We start from the raw sequence: 18,338 nt of genomic DNA, 5'->3' as shown, positions 1-18,338 counted from the left end.
GATCGATTAAGCAACCCGGTACATATTGATCTAGTACCTGACACCACTACCACAAATCATTGTACGACGTGTCTCACCCATTATGCATCTTCTCCAAGGCCTTTTGCTTTGCGATCCACACCTTGCGGTATGACTACGCGTATTCATACTAGCTAAGGATATTTGTAATTATAACCGACACAGAAATCCTAAGGCTCAATTTCACCATAAGTAATATTGTGCTTGCGACCATCTCCAAATCCAACTTTAGATGATCTTGTCTAATACTTGCAACAACACGAGTATTTCAAAATTAGGAATTCAATACCACAAATATCAAGCAGTCTTGACGCAGTACCTGTGACGACCCATGCATACGAAGCAGTATATTTCTTGATGGTCCACAACCCCGTCTTTTTCCTTACAAAAGCCATAATTTTCTATGGACATCTATTGTCTCGCATTGCACATTTCGTCTCAAATTTTTTCGATCGGGATTTAACAATGTAGAAATTTACCTCATTATCTATGTTGTATCGCTTTACTGATATGACAAAAAACATCTTTAGAGGAAAACTCATTCTCCGCTTCTAAATCACCAAAGTCCAATGAAGAACTCGCACGACGCGGTCTTATGTGTAGGAGCTCTAAAAACTCCAATACGCCTTCTACTAAGAGGTCCGCATTATGCATATGGGCCAGATGTGAGTATGCCCTGAACTGCAGATCTTTGGCATCTTCGTTTGAACCTTCACTATCTGAACCTCTATTTTCTGGTTCAATTGGAACCGACTCTGGTTTAAAACATAATGCAATTTCTGAACCATTTGACTCGAACACCTGGATTGGATTGTTATCGAATTCAGTGCCCTCTTCAATCTTAACCCCCTAGCATATCCAAGGTTGGATGTCCCGTCACTGGTGGAGGTTGTAGAGAGTACATCATCCCTTATTGTATAATTGTCGGTACAACCAAAACATCGATGGAAATTTGAACCTTGTAAGTGTTCCCAACGTAAAACATCAGCCTCCCAATGTTGAAATCAAAACCACTATCATGCCGAGGTGTCGAATTCTCGATTACCGCCAAACCTTGATTGTTGGGCATTCTGCTTGCTGCAGTTGAAATCTAATGCTGAAACCGATATGTGTCTTCCCATTGACGATTCCCACGTATCATAATGGGAATTTTCTAACAAAGTCATGAATTTACTGCACAACCGTGTCGTTGGACTCTCAACTTCCTCTTCCATTCCAACCTCTTAAACTGGAAAAGATGTCGGCCTCTATCCTCATTGCGCCTCTAAGATCGAAAGCCTCATATTGGATGGGGTCGACTGAAACTAAAAATAGATATTTCAATGACGATACTCTCATCTAGGTGGATCCAATGATTTTCCGCCTAATTCTTGTACGGAGCTCCAACAATTGCATATTCAAGTTGAAAGTCAACAGCACTATGTTCTCCGATGAAAAAACGACCCCAATATCGGTGTCACAAATTTCATCGTCGTAATAAACGACATTAACTCATTCACTCATTTCAACAAAATAACCTGTTTCACATGTTGGAAACAAAAACATTTTATAAAAAAGTAGAGTTATAATTACATATGAACAACAAAAATCAAACATTACTTGATGTAATTATGTGCTTGCTCAAAATTATGCCTTGCAAAAGATTGCTAAAAACATTCTGGAGAGAGTGAAAACACATACAGCTAGACACGCTTTGCTGACATAGCAAAAAAACATATCCAACTAAAAGCCTTTTCCTACAAAATCCGCTAAAAACTTGTCCAATTAAACACATTTCCCTTCTCTCTCTACAATCAGCCTAATCCAACAAATTTAAAAAAATAGACCTAATTTGATACTTTTTTGTAAAAATTAGACATTTTTCAGTAATTCACCCCATTTATGATTGATCCTTTCATCTTTTAAATAAAATACAAAACCCTAGATGTTTTAAATCATGCAGGATTCCTTCATATCACTCTGCAAAATACTAGCTAACAATTTTTTTTTTTATTTTCGGGCCATGATCTTGTGATGAATTCAGCTTTCTAAGAATAGCACTTCCTTTTCAAACTCAAACATCACTATTCACAGGTTACAATCTGTAATCATAAATATAACGATAATCCTGTAATTATCGCTATAATTTGAATGACAAAGTGACATCTTACTTAATTGCAATTTTTTACGTCCATTAGATATGTAAAAATATACGGTGGAAATAATGCCCGTACAAAATCTGGGATCATGAAGGTAGGTCTATGGGGTTGTGGGCTTCAATATCAACATGCCGAATGCCGGGAACAAGTTCTTGGATCTCCTTTTCGAGTCTATCAACTTCACTTCCTAAAGCTGTGACTACTTCCTCACCTGCAAAAGGAACTCTTTTGTCATACACATTACAACTCAATGTATTACAGTTACTAGTTCATCTACTTGCATACCATAATTGGACATGATCTTTAGCAATGCGGCATCATCTTTCTCCTTCGCAGATTCTCGAAACTGTATACAACCAAAATCCGGCTAGTCAACATGGGCATAAAGCATAAGAATATATCAGGACAAGAAATTCACCAGAGTAGATAATTTAAAGGCTCCAGGCGTCCTAGTTTAGTGCACTTCCCTGACATTACCATTGTTTTTAAAACAACACCGAAGATCGATAAAGTAGGATGCTGGTTCTTAATAACAAATAATGCATGCAGAAGCCAAAAGTGGAGTGGTGTTGATAAGACATTAAAACTTCAAACCATTGAACAAAATAGTTATTAGCATATTGACTAAAACGATAATTATGAAAATTATGTTATTATTTAAGTTAGATATCTTCACAAGGAATACTCGATTTCTCGGGTATATATAACTGCTTGTATCAAGGAAAATGTTCATGTAGAGGACAAAAAGGCCAATCAGTTTATTGAGCTATAATTAGCTACACAAAGATAAAAGCAAAAAGCATTGAACAAGAAAATGTGTTGAAGACCAAAAAAAGAAAGACTGAAATATTAACCTGTCTCGCCCACTCTTCACGTCCTGTTCTGTTGAGATAATTTTGCACAACCACCACTCCATTGAAATCTGTAGCATACATTGCCACAAGAATACAAATAAATGCCAAAAGGTTTCAACTAGAGAAACGTCAATGATATATTTTAGTAGACCAGATCTAGCATAAATTCTGCTAGTAACCTATCTAACTGATATATTAAATGATTAGAAACCCAAAAATATGGACATCAATACGAATTTCTAGATAATTTCAGCAAGAAAAACATCATATCAATGTTCATAACACATTAGCATTATTAATGCGATACTGACAAGACAGCTAGTAAAATGCATCTCTTGCTTTCCAGTTAAAATACTAGTATTGCAGAAGATGAAGGAAATTTGCAAAAACTATTTGGAATTGAAATTAATATTAATATCAAGAAAGCTAATCGTAAAATATAATCATCAAAAAGTATTAAGGCAGTGTGAGACAATCACCAATCTCTGCCTTGAATCGGAAGAACCCAGGTCCAATCACCTCACTCTTGCAATCATATAAAGCATCTACAACCTGCAGAAATTTCATGCCCCTCAAACTTTTCAAGAATGATATAAATGAAATGGATGTCAAGTCAAATAATTCTAGTAGAGATATACCGGATCATTTTTCAAGAAATGGAGAACCTTCTGCATATCATGTTCATCAATTGCTCTCCCTATCAAGGCATGCCGGTTGCGCTGGATGAGAAATATTGCGACCTACATATTTTAATATGCTTCAATAAGTTATACCACAAACCAAAAGATGCTTGAAACTATAACCTTACAATAACACAGCCTTAAGACTTAACTCAATTCTAACTACATAATTTATCTTCACTCCCTTTTTCTCCCAATCTTTATTTCACAATCACACAATGCCTTCTCTTGAAGAGACAATCTGAACTAGCAACTCCTGAAATCATCTCCAAAGTATTGCCTAGAAGTCATAGCAAACACCAACTCAGTTTTTCCTCCATCCTAATGCCAAATTCCATTCATCCCCTATATGCCATTATGGAATTCTCCCTGGCGGGGGGGGGGGGGTGAGTTTTGTAAAAAGGAAACAAGGCAGAAGGATTTCTTTTAGCAAACATTTAAACCCAAAGAACCAGCTAGAACTATGAAAATAAGCAATTAGCATTCTAATTTTCAAACTTGCAACAAAACCATATGTGAAAACAATATTGAGAACCTACAAGCCCAAAGCAAGGCAAAACAAACCCATACATATTAATCACCCATGAATCTTATTTCAGCAACCTAAATTAAAACCAGGGTACTCAATAAGTCACACTTTCTCAACTTCACTTCATTATGTAAGAATTTACATAAGCAACCTAAATCATCAGAGTTGCTAAATTCATCAAACACACAACAGTCTAACAATATACAATGGAAGAACTTTTGCAAATATTTTAATTGATTATCCATTTCATAGAGGACTTCCCAGTCAAAGTTAACATGCTAATATGGTCATGCATTTTAGTCCATGGTACTAAATATGTCATTAATCACAAATCACATCCAGCATGTCACCTTGCCAGAAAAGATTTAGTAACTTGCCTAAGGTATTGGTCTTATACTCCCTTTCATACTTCATAGCACAATGTTCAGGCACACCCTAGTTCTCCACCAGTCAATTCCTAAAGACAACATAGGATGTTTTCAGTAACCCATGAAAACACACGAATGCCTAATGTCTAACTGGGAACATATCACCTTAAAATTGGTTAAAACGGCCAACAGAACTGTGACTGTGTTCTTAATTCAAGAAATGCAAAGCTTCTGGTAGAGACAAACATTACTTATTGACTAAGAAAAACTAACAAATATCATCCAGCTTGTTCAAAGAGTTTCCTTGCATAATATCAAGCAGTATTTACTGGTATTCAGTTAAAGATGTAAAAAATTCAGTCGTTAAGAAGTATAACAGACCATTCCAAGAAGGTTGCCAACTATAATGGAACCTATGGGATCATACATGGCATTCCCAGTTGTCTTCACTGCAACCAGTGATGCTGCAGCTATAGCCAGGCCAGTTACTGCAGCGCCATCCTGCAAATGTTGACGTAATATACTGTGAAGCAACTAGAGAAACAATCTGTTGCAGCTAGGTAAAATCGCAACTATGATCATAATTCTTACAATTATTTATTTTAGAAAACATTGAACCAAGGACAAACTGTGCATAAAGGTACATTCACACATTTGATAGGTGCAGAAGTCAAAAGTAGGGAATTGAGAGAAAACACAACATACAGGTAATGCAGTCAAGACTAAACATCATCCTTAAGGTCTGCACAAAAAGAGAATGGAGAAGAAGCCAGGAGGCACAAGAAAAGCATGTCAACAATTTAAGAAACAGATTTTCAATTTAGACATCAAGTTCAAGTATTACTTTCAGAAAAAAAATATCTAAAGCAGGCTTATTAAATGTTTTACAGGAAGGAACAACAATTCCTCAATCACTATGACAGGAGCTAATCAATTAAGCAAAGAAACCCTTAAATCTGCTTCGTGCATGAAAAATTATACCAAATGAGGGGCAATAATGAAGAGCATATGGAGATATAGACATAGATCAAGATATCTGCAACTATGAAATTCTTCCTATGAAAATGCAATTTAATTAGTCTTTTATGTAATTTTAATTCTTCTACAGTCAACTAGTTTAGCCATCTGCTACAAAATATGAACGAGGAAAAGGAAATTACAAAAAGTGCTTCTCATTTAAGACTGATTGGTAACTTAACTGTCATGACACCTACACCTAAGACTGGTAAATTCTTTTAAGTTGCTTTACTGAAGAAGCCAAGTTGTAAAGATTCTGCAGATTGTATCATATGACTAGTAAAATATTTCTTCTTCCAAAGAGGGAACACAAACTGTAAAATCAACAATAACAACAGGGAAAACTCCAATAAATTATTCAATCAACTCACCTGCACACAAAATATCAAAATTCTCCACAAATTCCACAAATACTGCAGTATTTCTCAACAGTGCAAAATATGGCTGCACCAGGGAGTGTTTAACCTTGGAATGCAGATGTGCAACATAACTGAAGATTAGTCCTAATGTTTCCTTTCTCTTTATTTTTATTTTTACCTTTGCAAAGGCTGAAGGGACGGGCATGTTAAATTGAATGCTTAAATTAGCTAATGGTACCTTGATCAAACTCAGGCTCTTCTCTTCACTAAATTAATAGATCTATCCATAGCTTTAACAGTTTCAAGCATAAGTACTCTACATGGCAAATAAACTAATATAAAATATAATATCATCTCCCATCTTACTGTTATAGCAACTGAATATTTCATCCTAGCTCTTTAATACGGATCCAAATTTCTCAAATCCCAACATCACATTTAACAAGTTCAATTCTTTAATAACCAAAAGTGCAAATAGGTACACTGAGAATTACCTCTGTCATGACTGCAACAGATGTAGGATCATGGCCACGCCAGACATAGTCCTTCACTTTCATCCCCTCCGTTGCTGCACCTTTCTTGACAGCTTGAATGGCAACAACAAGAGAAGCACCTAAACAGAAGGTATGATAGTTTAAAGAGGGAAATCTAAGGAAGAATAGATTAAGCTGATGCACTTTCGCTATCCTACAATCATGATGCTCCAATTATACCTTCAATTATAAATGAGCCGCCTATCACCAAAGCTGCATACTCAATATTATCCGGGGGCTAAAGAAGACAGCAAGCAAAATAAGATGCCATTTGTCAAAAGCTTAAGAAACGATTAATGAGGAAAAGCAAAAGGAGCATAGAGTATATAATATACAAAATATATGGGAAAATCCAAGTCAAGTACATGTGCTATCCATAGGTTTTGAACTCCATGAACAATTGTAGCACCAGAACCAAGACAGAATATGCCAACAGCAGATATCAAGGACCAAACAAATCTTTCCTTGGAATAGCCATACCTGAGAAAAAAAGCAGAGGTATCAGCCTATCCATAAACATATGAACTTGTATATAGTGTTTACAAAAAATTCCCTGGTGTAGCATGTATGTATCAAATTAAAACATAGGACTTAGCTGATAAAGAAGTCACCTATCTTAGTAGAAAGAAAATACATGGTATTAAAAATTATAAATTTCTTGACTTTCAACTCTTGCTCAGAACAGCAACCAGTTAACTTTAATTACTAGAATTCTTGAAAAAAAAGTGATGATAATGTTAAGGTGGAAGGTAAAAAAGAAAGAATTATACAAGGCTCTGTTTGGTTTCAGAAAACAGAGGTTTTTTCATTTTAGTTTTCTTGGAAAATGGAAAACAGTAAAAAGAAATTGGTTGACAATTTTAAAAACAGTTTTTAGAAATTGAAAATATGTGAAAACTATAAAACAGAAAAAAAGAGTTATTTTCAATGTTTTAACGAGAAATGTTTAGCAAAATTGGAGAAGTCAAAAACAAAGGTTTTAAACTTCGATGAATTGGCACTGGTTCAAATCCATACAAACACAAAGATACTCTTTTGTAACAATTTTTTAATATCAAATCTCTGCCATTAGTTCAAATCCATATAAATAAATGATTTTTTTAAAAATTTATTTATCATTATTCTATCATGAGAAAAAGTTACCAATCGACATTCATTGAAAATATATTTTTATTTTTATGTATTCTTTAATTTTTTTTAAAAATAGAAATTGAAAATAGAAGATAAAACTAGAAATAGAAAACATTTTAAGAAACCAAACAGAGACTGAATTTATTTATTTAGTGGAAAATTTTAAGAACAAGATGACTAACCCATGCAAAGGCACATCATCCATGAACATTAAGATGCATAATGTGATACAGGAAAATCATAACTGGAGACATAGTTACTATGATTAGCAATGGCTGTTTTAACTATGGAAAGGACTTACGGATGCAAAGCATCTGGTGCACGCCTTGAACTACTCAAACCATAAGCAAGCAGTGCCTGCAATGCAACATGTATTAGTTTCTGTGCATTTCATAATCATTAAATTTAGTTACAAAGCAACAAACTAGTATCAAGGGAGTAAGGGAAAACAAAAGGGAGAGTTTTAACTACCTGATTAGCAAAATCTGCAAGTGAATGAACCATTTCAGCTAACATAACATGGCTAGAGGTTGCTAACCAGACCCCAAACTTGAGAGAAAAGACAAGGAAGTTGCACCATAAAGCAGTTGTAACAGCACGTTGACTAGAGGGTCAAAGATTTAAGGCAAACAACAAGATATCAAGGCAAAAGGATATGAATAAGCTGACATGTAGTCTAAGCATTCACCAAAGAATGAGATCAAAATGAGAAGAGCTCACTCCACTTATAACGAAACATAGTAAGTAGCCAACACACTATTAGTTTTAATCACCAGGAATCAATCAAAGGCAACCTAAACTATACAAGAAAATGAAAATATAGAAGTAATTTGACTTTTTTTCCCCAATTATAAGTATACAGCAAAATTGAATCGATTGCAACTATATTCTTCATTATTTTCTCAGAAAAGCAATTCTAGCTTTCACTACTGAAATACTCCTGTAGCCTACCCCCATCTAGTTCTTTGTTTTTGCTATAATTTAAAAAGTGAATTTCTATGCAAAACAAATTCTAAAAAGAAAACAGACTAAACATTAAATTGCAATTCAATTAGAGGGCAAATTGCGTGATTTTCGAACACCCCATTTTTGGAAAGACCAACTACAAAAAAGGAAAAAGAAAAAGGAAGTACCTGTGCTGATCATTGATTTCAATCTTCTTTATTTGTTTAGCCCTCGTGAAAAATTCTGCAGAACATATCGACATTCATTTGTAAACAATTTACAAAGGGGGAAAAACCCCATTTTTTTACAGATTAAGAGATGGTACTACTAACTTCGACGGGAAGAGTAAAAATGTGTATGATGCTGATAATAGATGGGATCATCAGCGGTCAATACAAAACCCAGCAAAACGCAACGTTTCAAACCTCTGGCTTGCCCAGAATTTGTTGTATGGGGACTAAATTGGAAAAAGCTCTGATTTCGGGGGTTTAAAAAATCAAAATGGGAGAGATTGTTAAACGATGAGTTAACAATGATAGGGGAAGAAGTGTGCTTGGAGGAGCGAAGGAAGCGAGAAATGAAACGACACGACTTTTGCATTTACTTGGATTGCAAATTTCCAAACAATACTTTACTGGTTTTCCGTTTCCGGAGAAATTGAAGCTGAAGATAGAAATTTCGATTTTTTTCTCCTTTTACGTTAAAGATATATATGAATCCATTTTTGGGACTACGGTTTAAAATGGGGAAAATACCGAAATAAAAATGAAAGGGGTTTTAGGTTGAAGGCGAAACAAGAAAATGGCGAAGCATCATAATTGGAATAAATATGAAGGAAAGGGAAGATTATATATTTCGCACCCCAACTTTTATCACTTTTATCTAGTTAATACTCAAATATTTTCGGTAAATTACACGCATAGTCACTTCATTTATGAGTGTTTTTATTTTGATTAGTTAACTGGAAAAAATTCAATTTAATCATTAAAGATTTTGAAATTTGTTTGTTGATATTTTGCCCTTAAATAGCAAAAGTCTGACTTTTAATGTTTATATATGTTGTTTCGTTGAGAATGGTTTTCAGAAAATAATTTCTAGAATATAACTTATATGTTAGAAAAGTTTATATTTTTTTAATGGTTGAATGAATTATTGTAAAATATTTTTTGTTGTTTGGTAGATTTTTTGAAAATATTTTATAAAAACTATTTTTAATAAAACAAACGTCCATTAAAAATTTTCTTATTTTTTATTATTTAATTGAGTTTATTTTATATCTATAAATTTATATTTTACATTGTTCTTTGTAGAACAAAAATAATATAAATATATTTGTTATAAAATATTATAGTGCAATTTCCTTTTAAAAATCAAAATTTATTTTATAATAATAAAATATTTTTAATAATCAATATCATATATAAACTTAATAATAAATAATATTTAATTTAAATTTAATTTAAATTACATATATTATATACATGAGAGTACATATTAACACATTAGAGTTGTAAGTAATAAATGAAACTAAGCATTATTTAAATAAATATTAATATTTATATAATTAAAATATTCATTTTTTATACTAGGTTAAAATATGTCATAAGTCCTTATACTCTTCACAAATTTAAAATTTAGTCCATATACTTTTATTTTGAGGTTAGTCCTATTTTTAGATATCAAAATTTAGGTTCAGCTATTAGCATTATTAAAAATATTTTGATAAATTCATATTCATTATAATATCATTTTTCATTACATGAATACTGAGTATTTTTATTTAAAAATGTGGCATCATCAAAATTGGCTAAAAGATTTGACAATGTTACCAATTGGATTTAATTTTCAAATCTGAAAAGTGAATAGACTAAATTCTTGAAAATAAAAGTATAGGGACTAAATTATGAATTTGTGAAGAGCACATAAACTTATGGCATATTTTAACCTTTATACTACAAACATTTATTATTAATATATTTATAATTGTAATAAATATCTATTATTAAAATATTAATATTGAATATTTTTCAATAATAATTTTATTATTAAAATAAAATTTAAATATTAAATAATTTATTAAAATAATAAATTATATTAATAATTTATCATTTGATTAGGTATAGATAATTAAATATGTATATTTAATAATATTAAAAATTATAATATTTTGTACTATTATATTATTATTTTTAAATATTTTTAAAAATAAAATTACCCATAAAAGAATTCTTTTCTAGAAAATGACTTATGCTTTTCAAGAGGGTAAGTCATTTTATAGGAAAAATGACTTATTTTCCGTTGACTTATAAGTTTTTTCTGTTGATCAAGTTGTTTTCCATAAAGAAACGCAAGAAAATGTAGAAAATATTTTTCAGAAACCATTTTCTATGAAATAAAAAGAACCTTAGTTCATATACTTTAAAAGTTAAAATTTATTTTTCTACTTTATTTTAATTTAAAAATTCTAAGTAATAGTTTGTGCCAAAATTTGTTAACATTTTTTGTCAACCATATGCCATGTCATAGAAGGTGTAACATTGCTCACCCCTTCTGGCGTATAGTATGAATGAGAGATGTTATCAGAGCACAATGGAACATAAATCTTAGAATTCTTTTTACATTGCACCATGCTCACGACATATTCAAAGGTTATTGATTTATTATACGTATTGTATTGTGTTGTATTGAATGGTATAGAAGTTAATAATTGTTACTCGAATGAATGATGACCCATGCTCATACACTGTTTGACATCGAATTGATAAAGGCTATGTGATGTTATGAAATTCCTATGATGGTTCAATGTTCTTCTGTTAATGCTATTATGCTTCACTATATTTGATATTTATGTCCGTTTAAATAACTATTCGACTCACACTAAACTTTCATAAGCCTCACCCATAGTGTTTAACTTTTTAGGTAAACCTCAAAACTAGGACCGGACCCGACATTCGGAGAATCACCTTAGATCTCAGACTACTTTTAATAAGTATTATTAAGTCTCTATTAGTTTTGGTTTTGGTTTGTAATTTTTAATTATTTCTGGTCTGTGGCTTGGTAACGTTTCATTTGGAGATTTTTACATGCATGGATTACTCAAGCATAATAACTGAAAAATGCATGATATCTGGCTTAAAATTGACATTGTTCCTTAATTTCCTCTGAATTGCAAAGAAACCATTTTTTGAAAAATAAATCAATAAGGCAACTAGATTTCCAAAATGACATTAATAATGTTTTTTTTTCGCTGCATTAGTTAACATCAAGTTTTTACAAAGTAAAACGATTAACAAACAGTTTTTCTAAAATAACTCTGTCAATAATAAAATGAATCTTAAGAATAGATGACTTAATAAATGAATTTTTTTTACTAACTCAAAAGTACAACTACGGTTTTTCTCAAAAATGAGTTTATTTAAGGTCTTCAAAAGTAACGTAAGTTAGCTTAGCCATTTCAGTAGCTAATGTAGCCTTCTCAATCTAGCTATAATGTATAGGTCGGGTTTGGGAGGTTACATTTATTTAAAAACATTTTAATTTTTTATATCAAAACATATTATCAAATAAAACTAGGTATAACAAACTCCCTATACATCTACCTAGTACTGGAGCATTTTGCTCACTGTCTTAGTTCTTCTGAAACAACTGAGCCAAGTATTGGTATTGGGACCTCTAGAATAAAACATCCAATTAAAAAATACTCTAAAACATCCACAAGCACTACCAAAACATATCAACAAGTTTCAATTAATTATAAAACAAATCCTAAACCCATTTAGGCTCAATATACAAGTCATAAACTCAGTCAAATTAAATAGCGAAATAAAGAAACATTCAAAAGAAAGAACAATTTGAAATTACAAATTAATTACCAATAGAAAATTCCACCAAGTCTTTATGTACATGCCAAGTCTAGAATGGTATGATGTTTCTAAGCCAAAATCACAACTTCTTAGCAAAATCAAAACCTACATGTTTAAACAACTAACGCATGAGTTTGATGAGCTTAATAAGTACCTAAGAATAAATCTACTTATCTTATTTTGCTATTAATGTTGAACCATTTAGTAAGGATATCTAAAGTTCATTTAGGCCACAATTAAGCCTTCTTAGCGGATTAATTTCTTATATCAAATTATGAGGGCTTAACTTACACTTTATTGATTCATTAGGCTTGCACGTTTCAAAATTCAAAATGTATGACTCTTAATGAATATTTAATCAAACATATGACCCTTTTTTTGATAGAGTTCACTTAACTTAGTCTCGCATATTTCATTTCTCTTATAGTCAATAGTCAATTGTTTTATTTAGAAGCTACACATCACACGTAAATTCCACTTATGGTCTTTCTGTTCCGTACACATATAGCCAACCACAATATCTCTCTAGCATACAAAATCAGAAGTTTAAATCTCAAATTTTATTTTAAGGTCTATATACTTATGAGTTGGTCCATATTTTTTTACTTTATTGATGATCAGATAATCATTTAGCTTAATCATTTAAGGTCTATATACTTATTTCAAGTAAGTAACTTTAATTTGAGATACAAAATATTTTACAAGGTAGCTTTAACATGTTGAATATTTGCTTAGTTTTGAAAATAATATTCTGATCACAACTAATTACAAAATTTGATTGTGATCTTGAAGCTCTGCCTCTAGGATGACCTACTGTATGCATATTACTATAAGAAGCAAATCTGCCTAAGCATAACGGATTCTGGCATAGTCCCTCTTGAATCTCTCAAATTTCCTTTATTACATGTAATACATAATAACACATACATGAAATCTGATGAACTTAGTAAGTTTTCGTACCTTATCAATACAACACTAGCATGCTTGTACTTTATGGCTCAAAATTCATGTTCGACTTGTTTGTATTAGGACGATTCGCCAATCTCATTGGAGTAGTATTTATATCACACAAACTGGCTCACTTGCACTTAGTATATTAACCTCAATGATGCCATCTCTTATTTACTTATTTATCTTGGAGAACAGTTCATCTTACTCGATTGCATTTGATCTACTACTGACGACTTGAATACAAGAGATTTTATATTCGACTGTACAAAGCCTTGAACGTATAAAGATTTCACTGATGAGAAATCATAAATGTAATATCAGAATACAAATAAATGTTTGACCTCTTGGCAGATTATTTGTGAATTCTATCTTTACTAGTTGCGTTTGCGGACTCATATACATCTACTTCCTTGAGAGGAAATCCTTGCGTATTTTTACTTGCGGACTTATGATAGAAAATCCCATAAACAATTCCCATATTACGTCTCACACCAATAAATATAAATAACCAAATAAGACAAAGCTTGGCATATAATTCCTGTTATGAACTACTATTAGTAGCTTGTCCCAACAAACTCAGATTCGTAGTACAATCCTAGTGGGTTCATGTTTCAGACCCAAATATGCGAATTCATACTTTGTGAAACACACCGACAGATTCTTAAGGAAGAACCCTATTATGGATTAATAAAGAAGATCTACTCATCTCAATCCAGTAGATAATTCTGGTGAACCTTCGTATCTTGCCTTTGTCTGGCAATAATAAATAATACGTTCATAGTGGTCCACTCTTAGAAATAGATAACATGTAGGTGGATTCTTAAGAGCGAATCCCCTATTTGCAGAATCATACATTTAAGATAGTTCTGACGAACTATCATACCTTTCATATACGGTCTCGCATAAGTAGATAGCTCGTACCTTTAGATTCGTACATAGTAATAAATTACAAGTAAATAAACTCATTCTTGGCAGACATATCAAGCAGATCCCATATTTACAAAGACATAGATGCGAACATATATATAAAGGTTCACATACACGATTTTATCTCGCGGACCTCCACCAGATCTTGCCATGACCATGGACTTGCATTCATTTATATGTATTAAACCCTTAGACTGTGTAGAGTTCTTTACCACCCTTAGGGCTCTCCTATTCCCAAAAAGGGTTCTTATATACTGGTCTGCACCTTTCTCTATACAGTCTGACCGAACCTCTGCAAAGCCAAATATCATTAATATTGATTTTCTGTATAGTCTACCCGAACCTCTAGAAATCCTACTTGTTAGTTTAAACACATAAGTGTTCCCCCGCAAAGCCAGGGTCATTTGCCAATCTCATTTTTGCATTCACATGCCATACCAAAGGTAAAAAATCTTAAACACACTTTGACATTCCTCCAATACTCCACATAATTCATACACATGCATTTCATACACAAGTTGTCAACCAATAATAATGTTCATGCACCATACATATTACACCAAACATTTCATGCATTTATGCATCAACACAACAGGTCTCACGATACATCCATATTCATTTAGAGAGTAACTCATCATGTACACAACATTTAACCAAACATGCTTTGCACATGATACTGAAAATAAATGAATAACCATCTAAGACCTCAGTTTTGGAATTCACTTGGAGGTTGATGCCAAATCCATCTACTTAGTTTTTCCCTTGTTACCTGAGCGTCCAGCTTACAAAACATAACAACCATTTCAAAATTTCCAACAAAAACAATTCATCATCATAAGAACCATAATTTTTTTGCATGCAGAAGTCATTTAAATAATTATCCACAACCTTATCCAAAATAGAACAAAACTGATGGATAGTTGAACACCTTAACTTTCTTTCTTTTTTTTTTTAAATCCGTGAACACAAAAGGGTTAGAAAGCTTACCAGCTTAATAAATTATCAATTATTTATGCACAAACTTTAGCTTCTTTCCTCCATGCTAACCACTTTTTAATTTTTCTCTCTTACAACTAGGTTAGTGAAGAAGATGAAAAAAGAATAGAAAATTGAAAGAACCACACCGGAGAATAACGTCTCTCCCTTATATACTACTCCCGAACTTTCTTCACCGATCTCAAATTCAATAGCCAAGTTTACATATCTGAAATCATCATGTCTTCCACTATGATATATTTCTAGTTCAAATGTAATTGAACCAAGGTTGAAATCTAACCTTTCCACAACCAGTCCGCCAATACCTCTTATTTCCACTAGAACTCACTCAATTTGTAAGCTTTTCAAATTAAGCCCCCAAATCACCATTCCAACTTAACTTAACATTTCGGAGGTGTGACATTCTTGCATAGGGGAAAAGTAAAATTTTGAAAATTGAGTCTGTTTGTGATATTTATAGCAATAAACTTTTTCCAAAAACAGTACATGTGCTTTAAGTGAGATAGATTCGAATGGTCTTATTCGCTATTTTCGTACCACAAACTACCTTAAGCCTAGGCTTGAACAATTTCGAATCAAACACAAAATCAAAAATAATTTTCTAATCAAACACAAAATCAGAAATAATTTTCTTACTTTCAGTAGGAAAGTAAATCTCTCTCTTATAGAAACTAGTAGAATTGTTATTCCTGGAAAATAAAATTCATACGTAGAAATAAATTCTCACTTATTTTTGAGCAAAATAACAATATTACAAAGTTATGTGTTTTTAGCCCTACTAGTGCCATCTATTTATAGGGAGAGGTAGTGAACCCTTAGTTGAATTAGTAGAAGATAAAAAATATTTATTTAAGAGAAAAAACTTCCCTTAGTTGAATCAAGAGAGAGAGAGGGGCAGCTAACCCTAGCTATTTTACTAGGGTTGCCGCCCCTTAACCTTGTTATGACGGGTTTTGGGCCTCTCCTACATCAGATCTAATGATTTGTACTTACTTAACTTTTAACCAAATACCTATTTTTCTATTTCCCAAAATAAATATTACATATTAAATTAATTTAAATTAATTAATTTTCTAATTAAATAATTTTCTCAACCCAATTCTAATTTCGTTAAAGTAATGGAAACTTTACAGTAAAAGAAACTATGAGAAAATAACTTTAATTTCTACATTCAACGGATTCATAATTACCAATTACTTTAATTCCATTTTTGAACTTCAGTTATTTAATTAAATAATAATTCAAAAAACTTAAATTAATTCTTAGGCCATTTCTATACTTAGTAAGAAACCACATTAATTTTCGAATGTAACTCATTTCTCTAACTTTATCATTTCTATCCATTTTATCCATTTGATTGAACATTCAATTCAATTCTCGTTTCAACGAGCTAGTGGAGGGACCGGAGGGACATATGAAATTAGGGCTAAAATGATTTATAATTAAGTTCCAGCTTTTTTCCTATTGATTATAAGCTCATTTAGTCACGAAGCCATTCCACTATAGTATCATGACTGAGCTCTTCTTAATAACGTACCATTACGAAAGCTACTAGATCAGTGCTCATCCAATGACCTTGTCATAAGTGTGTTACCCACATAGGGTATCCTTAATGTTGGACCAAGCCTTATTTGATAAATTATTTTGATATAACAAATAAAAATATTTTTGAATAAAGATTGTTTTTGAACAAAGAATAGATAAAGTTCAAAGTAAATAATTTTTAAAAGTCTCCAAATATCTTAGAGAATAATTTGAACACTTAAAAATATTTTGGGACAAGTACAAAACACTTCAAATATTTTTTTAACTCAAGTGAAACATTTTTAAAATAAAGTGAAATTTTTAACTTAAGTGAAAAACAGCTCAAAACAAAAAGTACAAATATTTTTCACTAAGTATCGGTACGTGGACATTTCTATCGATACCTTTTCTGGTATTGATATGAAAATGCCATTCTAGAATTTTTAATCAAAGTAAAAATATCAATACTTAACATTAAGTATCGATACCATGATATTTTTATCGATACCTTTTTCAATATCGATACGAAATTGGTATTTTGACTTTGAAGGATCTTTTGAACAAACACATTCAGTATCGATATCGACTAAAAATTATCTATACCTTTTATTAGGTATCGATAAAGTTCTTTTGGTATAGATGTAAATAGAGATAACAGTCACTAATTTGATACATTAAATGCTAATAGTATTGATACCAATAAAAAAAGTATCGATACTTGTTGTTGCAAGCGACATAAATGCACTGGTATTTTCATCCCCAACGATTGTATTCAATATCTCAACCACCACAATGGTTGGAAATCAATTTCGGAGTATAAATACCATCTTGTGTTTTTCTTTGTCTTTGTGCTTAATTGGCAAACACTCCGATCTTATAAGGATTATTTCTTATTTGCTTGTTTGTTTCTCTTTGAAAGGGTTTGAGTTTTAAGATTTGTGTTGAAATCTTAAGAGATTTGTAAGGTTAAACATTGTCCTTAAAGGTTGATCCAATTAGTGAATTTGAGAAAATCATTAGTTGTGGAAAGATATGGTAGTGGAGTAGGAAATTATGATTGAACCATTCTAAAATCGTTGCATTCGTTGTCTCTTTTTCTAGCTTTGCTTCCACCAATTTTTTAAAGGGCCAATTCACCCCTCTTAGATATTTCAAGTTAGTTATTGAGCTAATAATTGGTATTAGAGCTAGTCTCTAAAGATGGTCTAACAACCAAGAGAAGATCCTTGACGAAGCTCATCAGTCATCTACTCAATCACAAAGAATGACGTCCACTTCCAGGTCTATTTTTTATAGAGAATCTCAATCTATCTCCAAGCCTCTTAATTCAATGGTGCAAATTTTTCTTATTAGAAGACTAGGATGATGTTATTAATTCAAGCTAATGACCTTATGGCTTGAGATGTAACATCTCGAAATAGGGCCTAAATGGAATAGTGGTTGCGAAACCACAAATCTGAGATAGAAAAGTTTATTTCAACTAATTTTTATGATTTACTGAGTGA

General features: G+C 31.9%; 1 protein-coding gene across 2 annotated transcripts; it reads right to left on the bottom strand.

The window, feature by feature from the left end:
- Nucleotides 1–2,042: 2,042 nt before the first annotated feature.
- On the bottom strand, nucleotides 2,043–9,392 carry LOC107938750 (metal tolerance protein C4). Of its 2 annotated transcripts, none has more exons than XM_016871984.2 (13): nucleotides 8,905–9,392; nucleotides 8,761–8,815; nucleotides 8,099–8,231; nucleotides 7,929–7,984; nucleotides 6,832–6,976; nucleotides 6,677–6,734; nucleotides 6,458–6,576; nucleotides 4,969–5,088; nucleotides 3,649–3,750; nucleotides 3,490–3,562; nucleotides 3,011–3,078; nucleotides 2,442–2,502; nucleotides 2,043–2,367 (listed from the first exon to the last, which is right to left on the bottom strand). In XM_016871984.2, exons 1-13 carry the CDS (start codon nucleotides 9,170–9,172, stop codon nucleotides 2,243–2,245), a joined length of 1,383 nt encoding a protein of 460 aa, XP_016727473.1. In that variant the 5' UTR covers nucleotides 9,173–9,392; the 3' UTR covers nucleotides 2,043–2,242. The 2 variants fall into 2 exon arrangements, with proteins under 2 accessions (XP_016727473.1, XP_016727474.1); XM_016871985.2 differs by having other exon boundaries at nucleotides 6,862–6,976; nucleotides 8,905–9,391.
- Nucleotides 9,393–18,338: the final 8,946 nt, after the last annotated feature.

The sequence above is a fragment of the Gossypium hirsutum genome, chromosome A06 (genome assembly GCF_007990345.1).
Source record: "Gossypium hirsutum isolate 1008001.06 chromosome A06, Gossypium_hirsutum_v2.1, whole genome shotgun sequence".
NCBI lineage: Eukaryota > Viridiplantae > Streptophyta > Magnoliopsida > Malvales > Malvaceae > Gossypium > Gossypium hirsutum.
The sequence above is the reverse complement of the archived record's forward strand: the minus strand, read 5'-3'. Positions and strand labels throughout refer to the sequence as shown.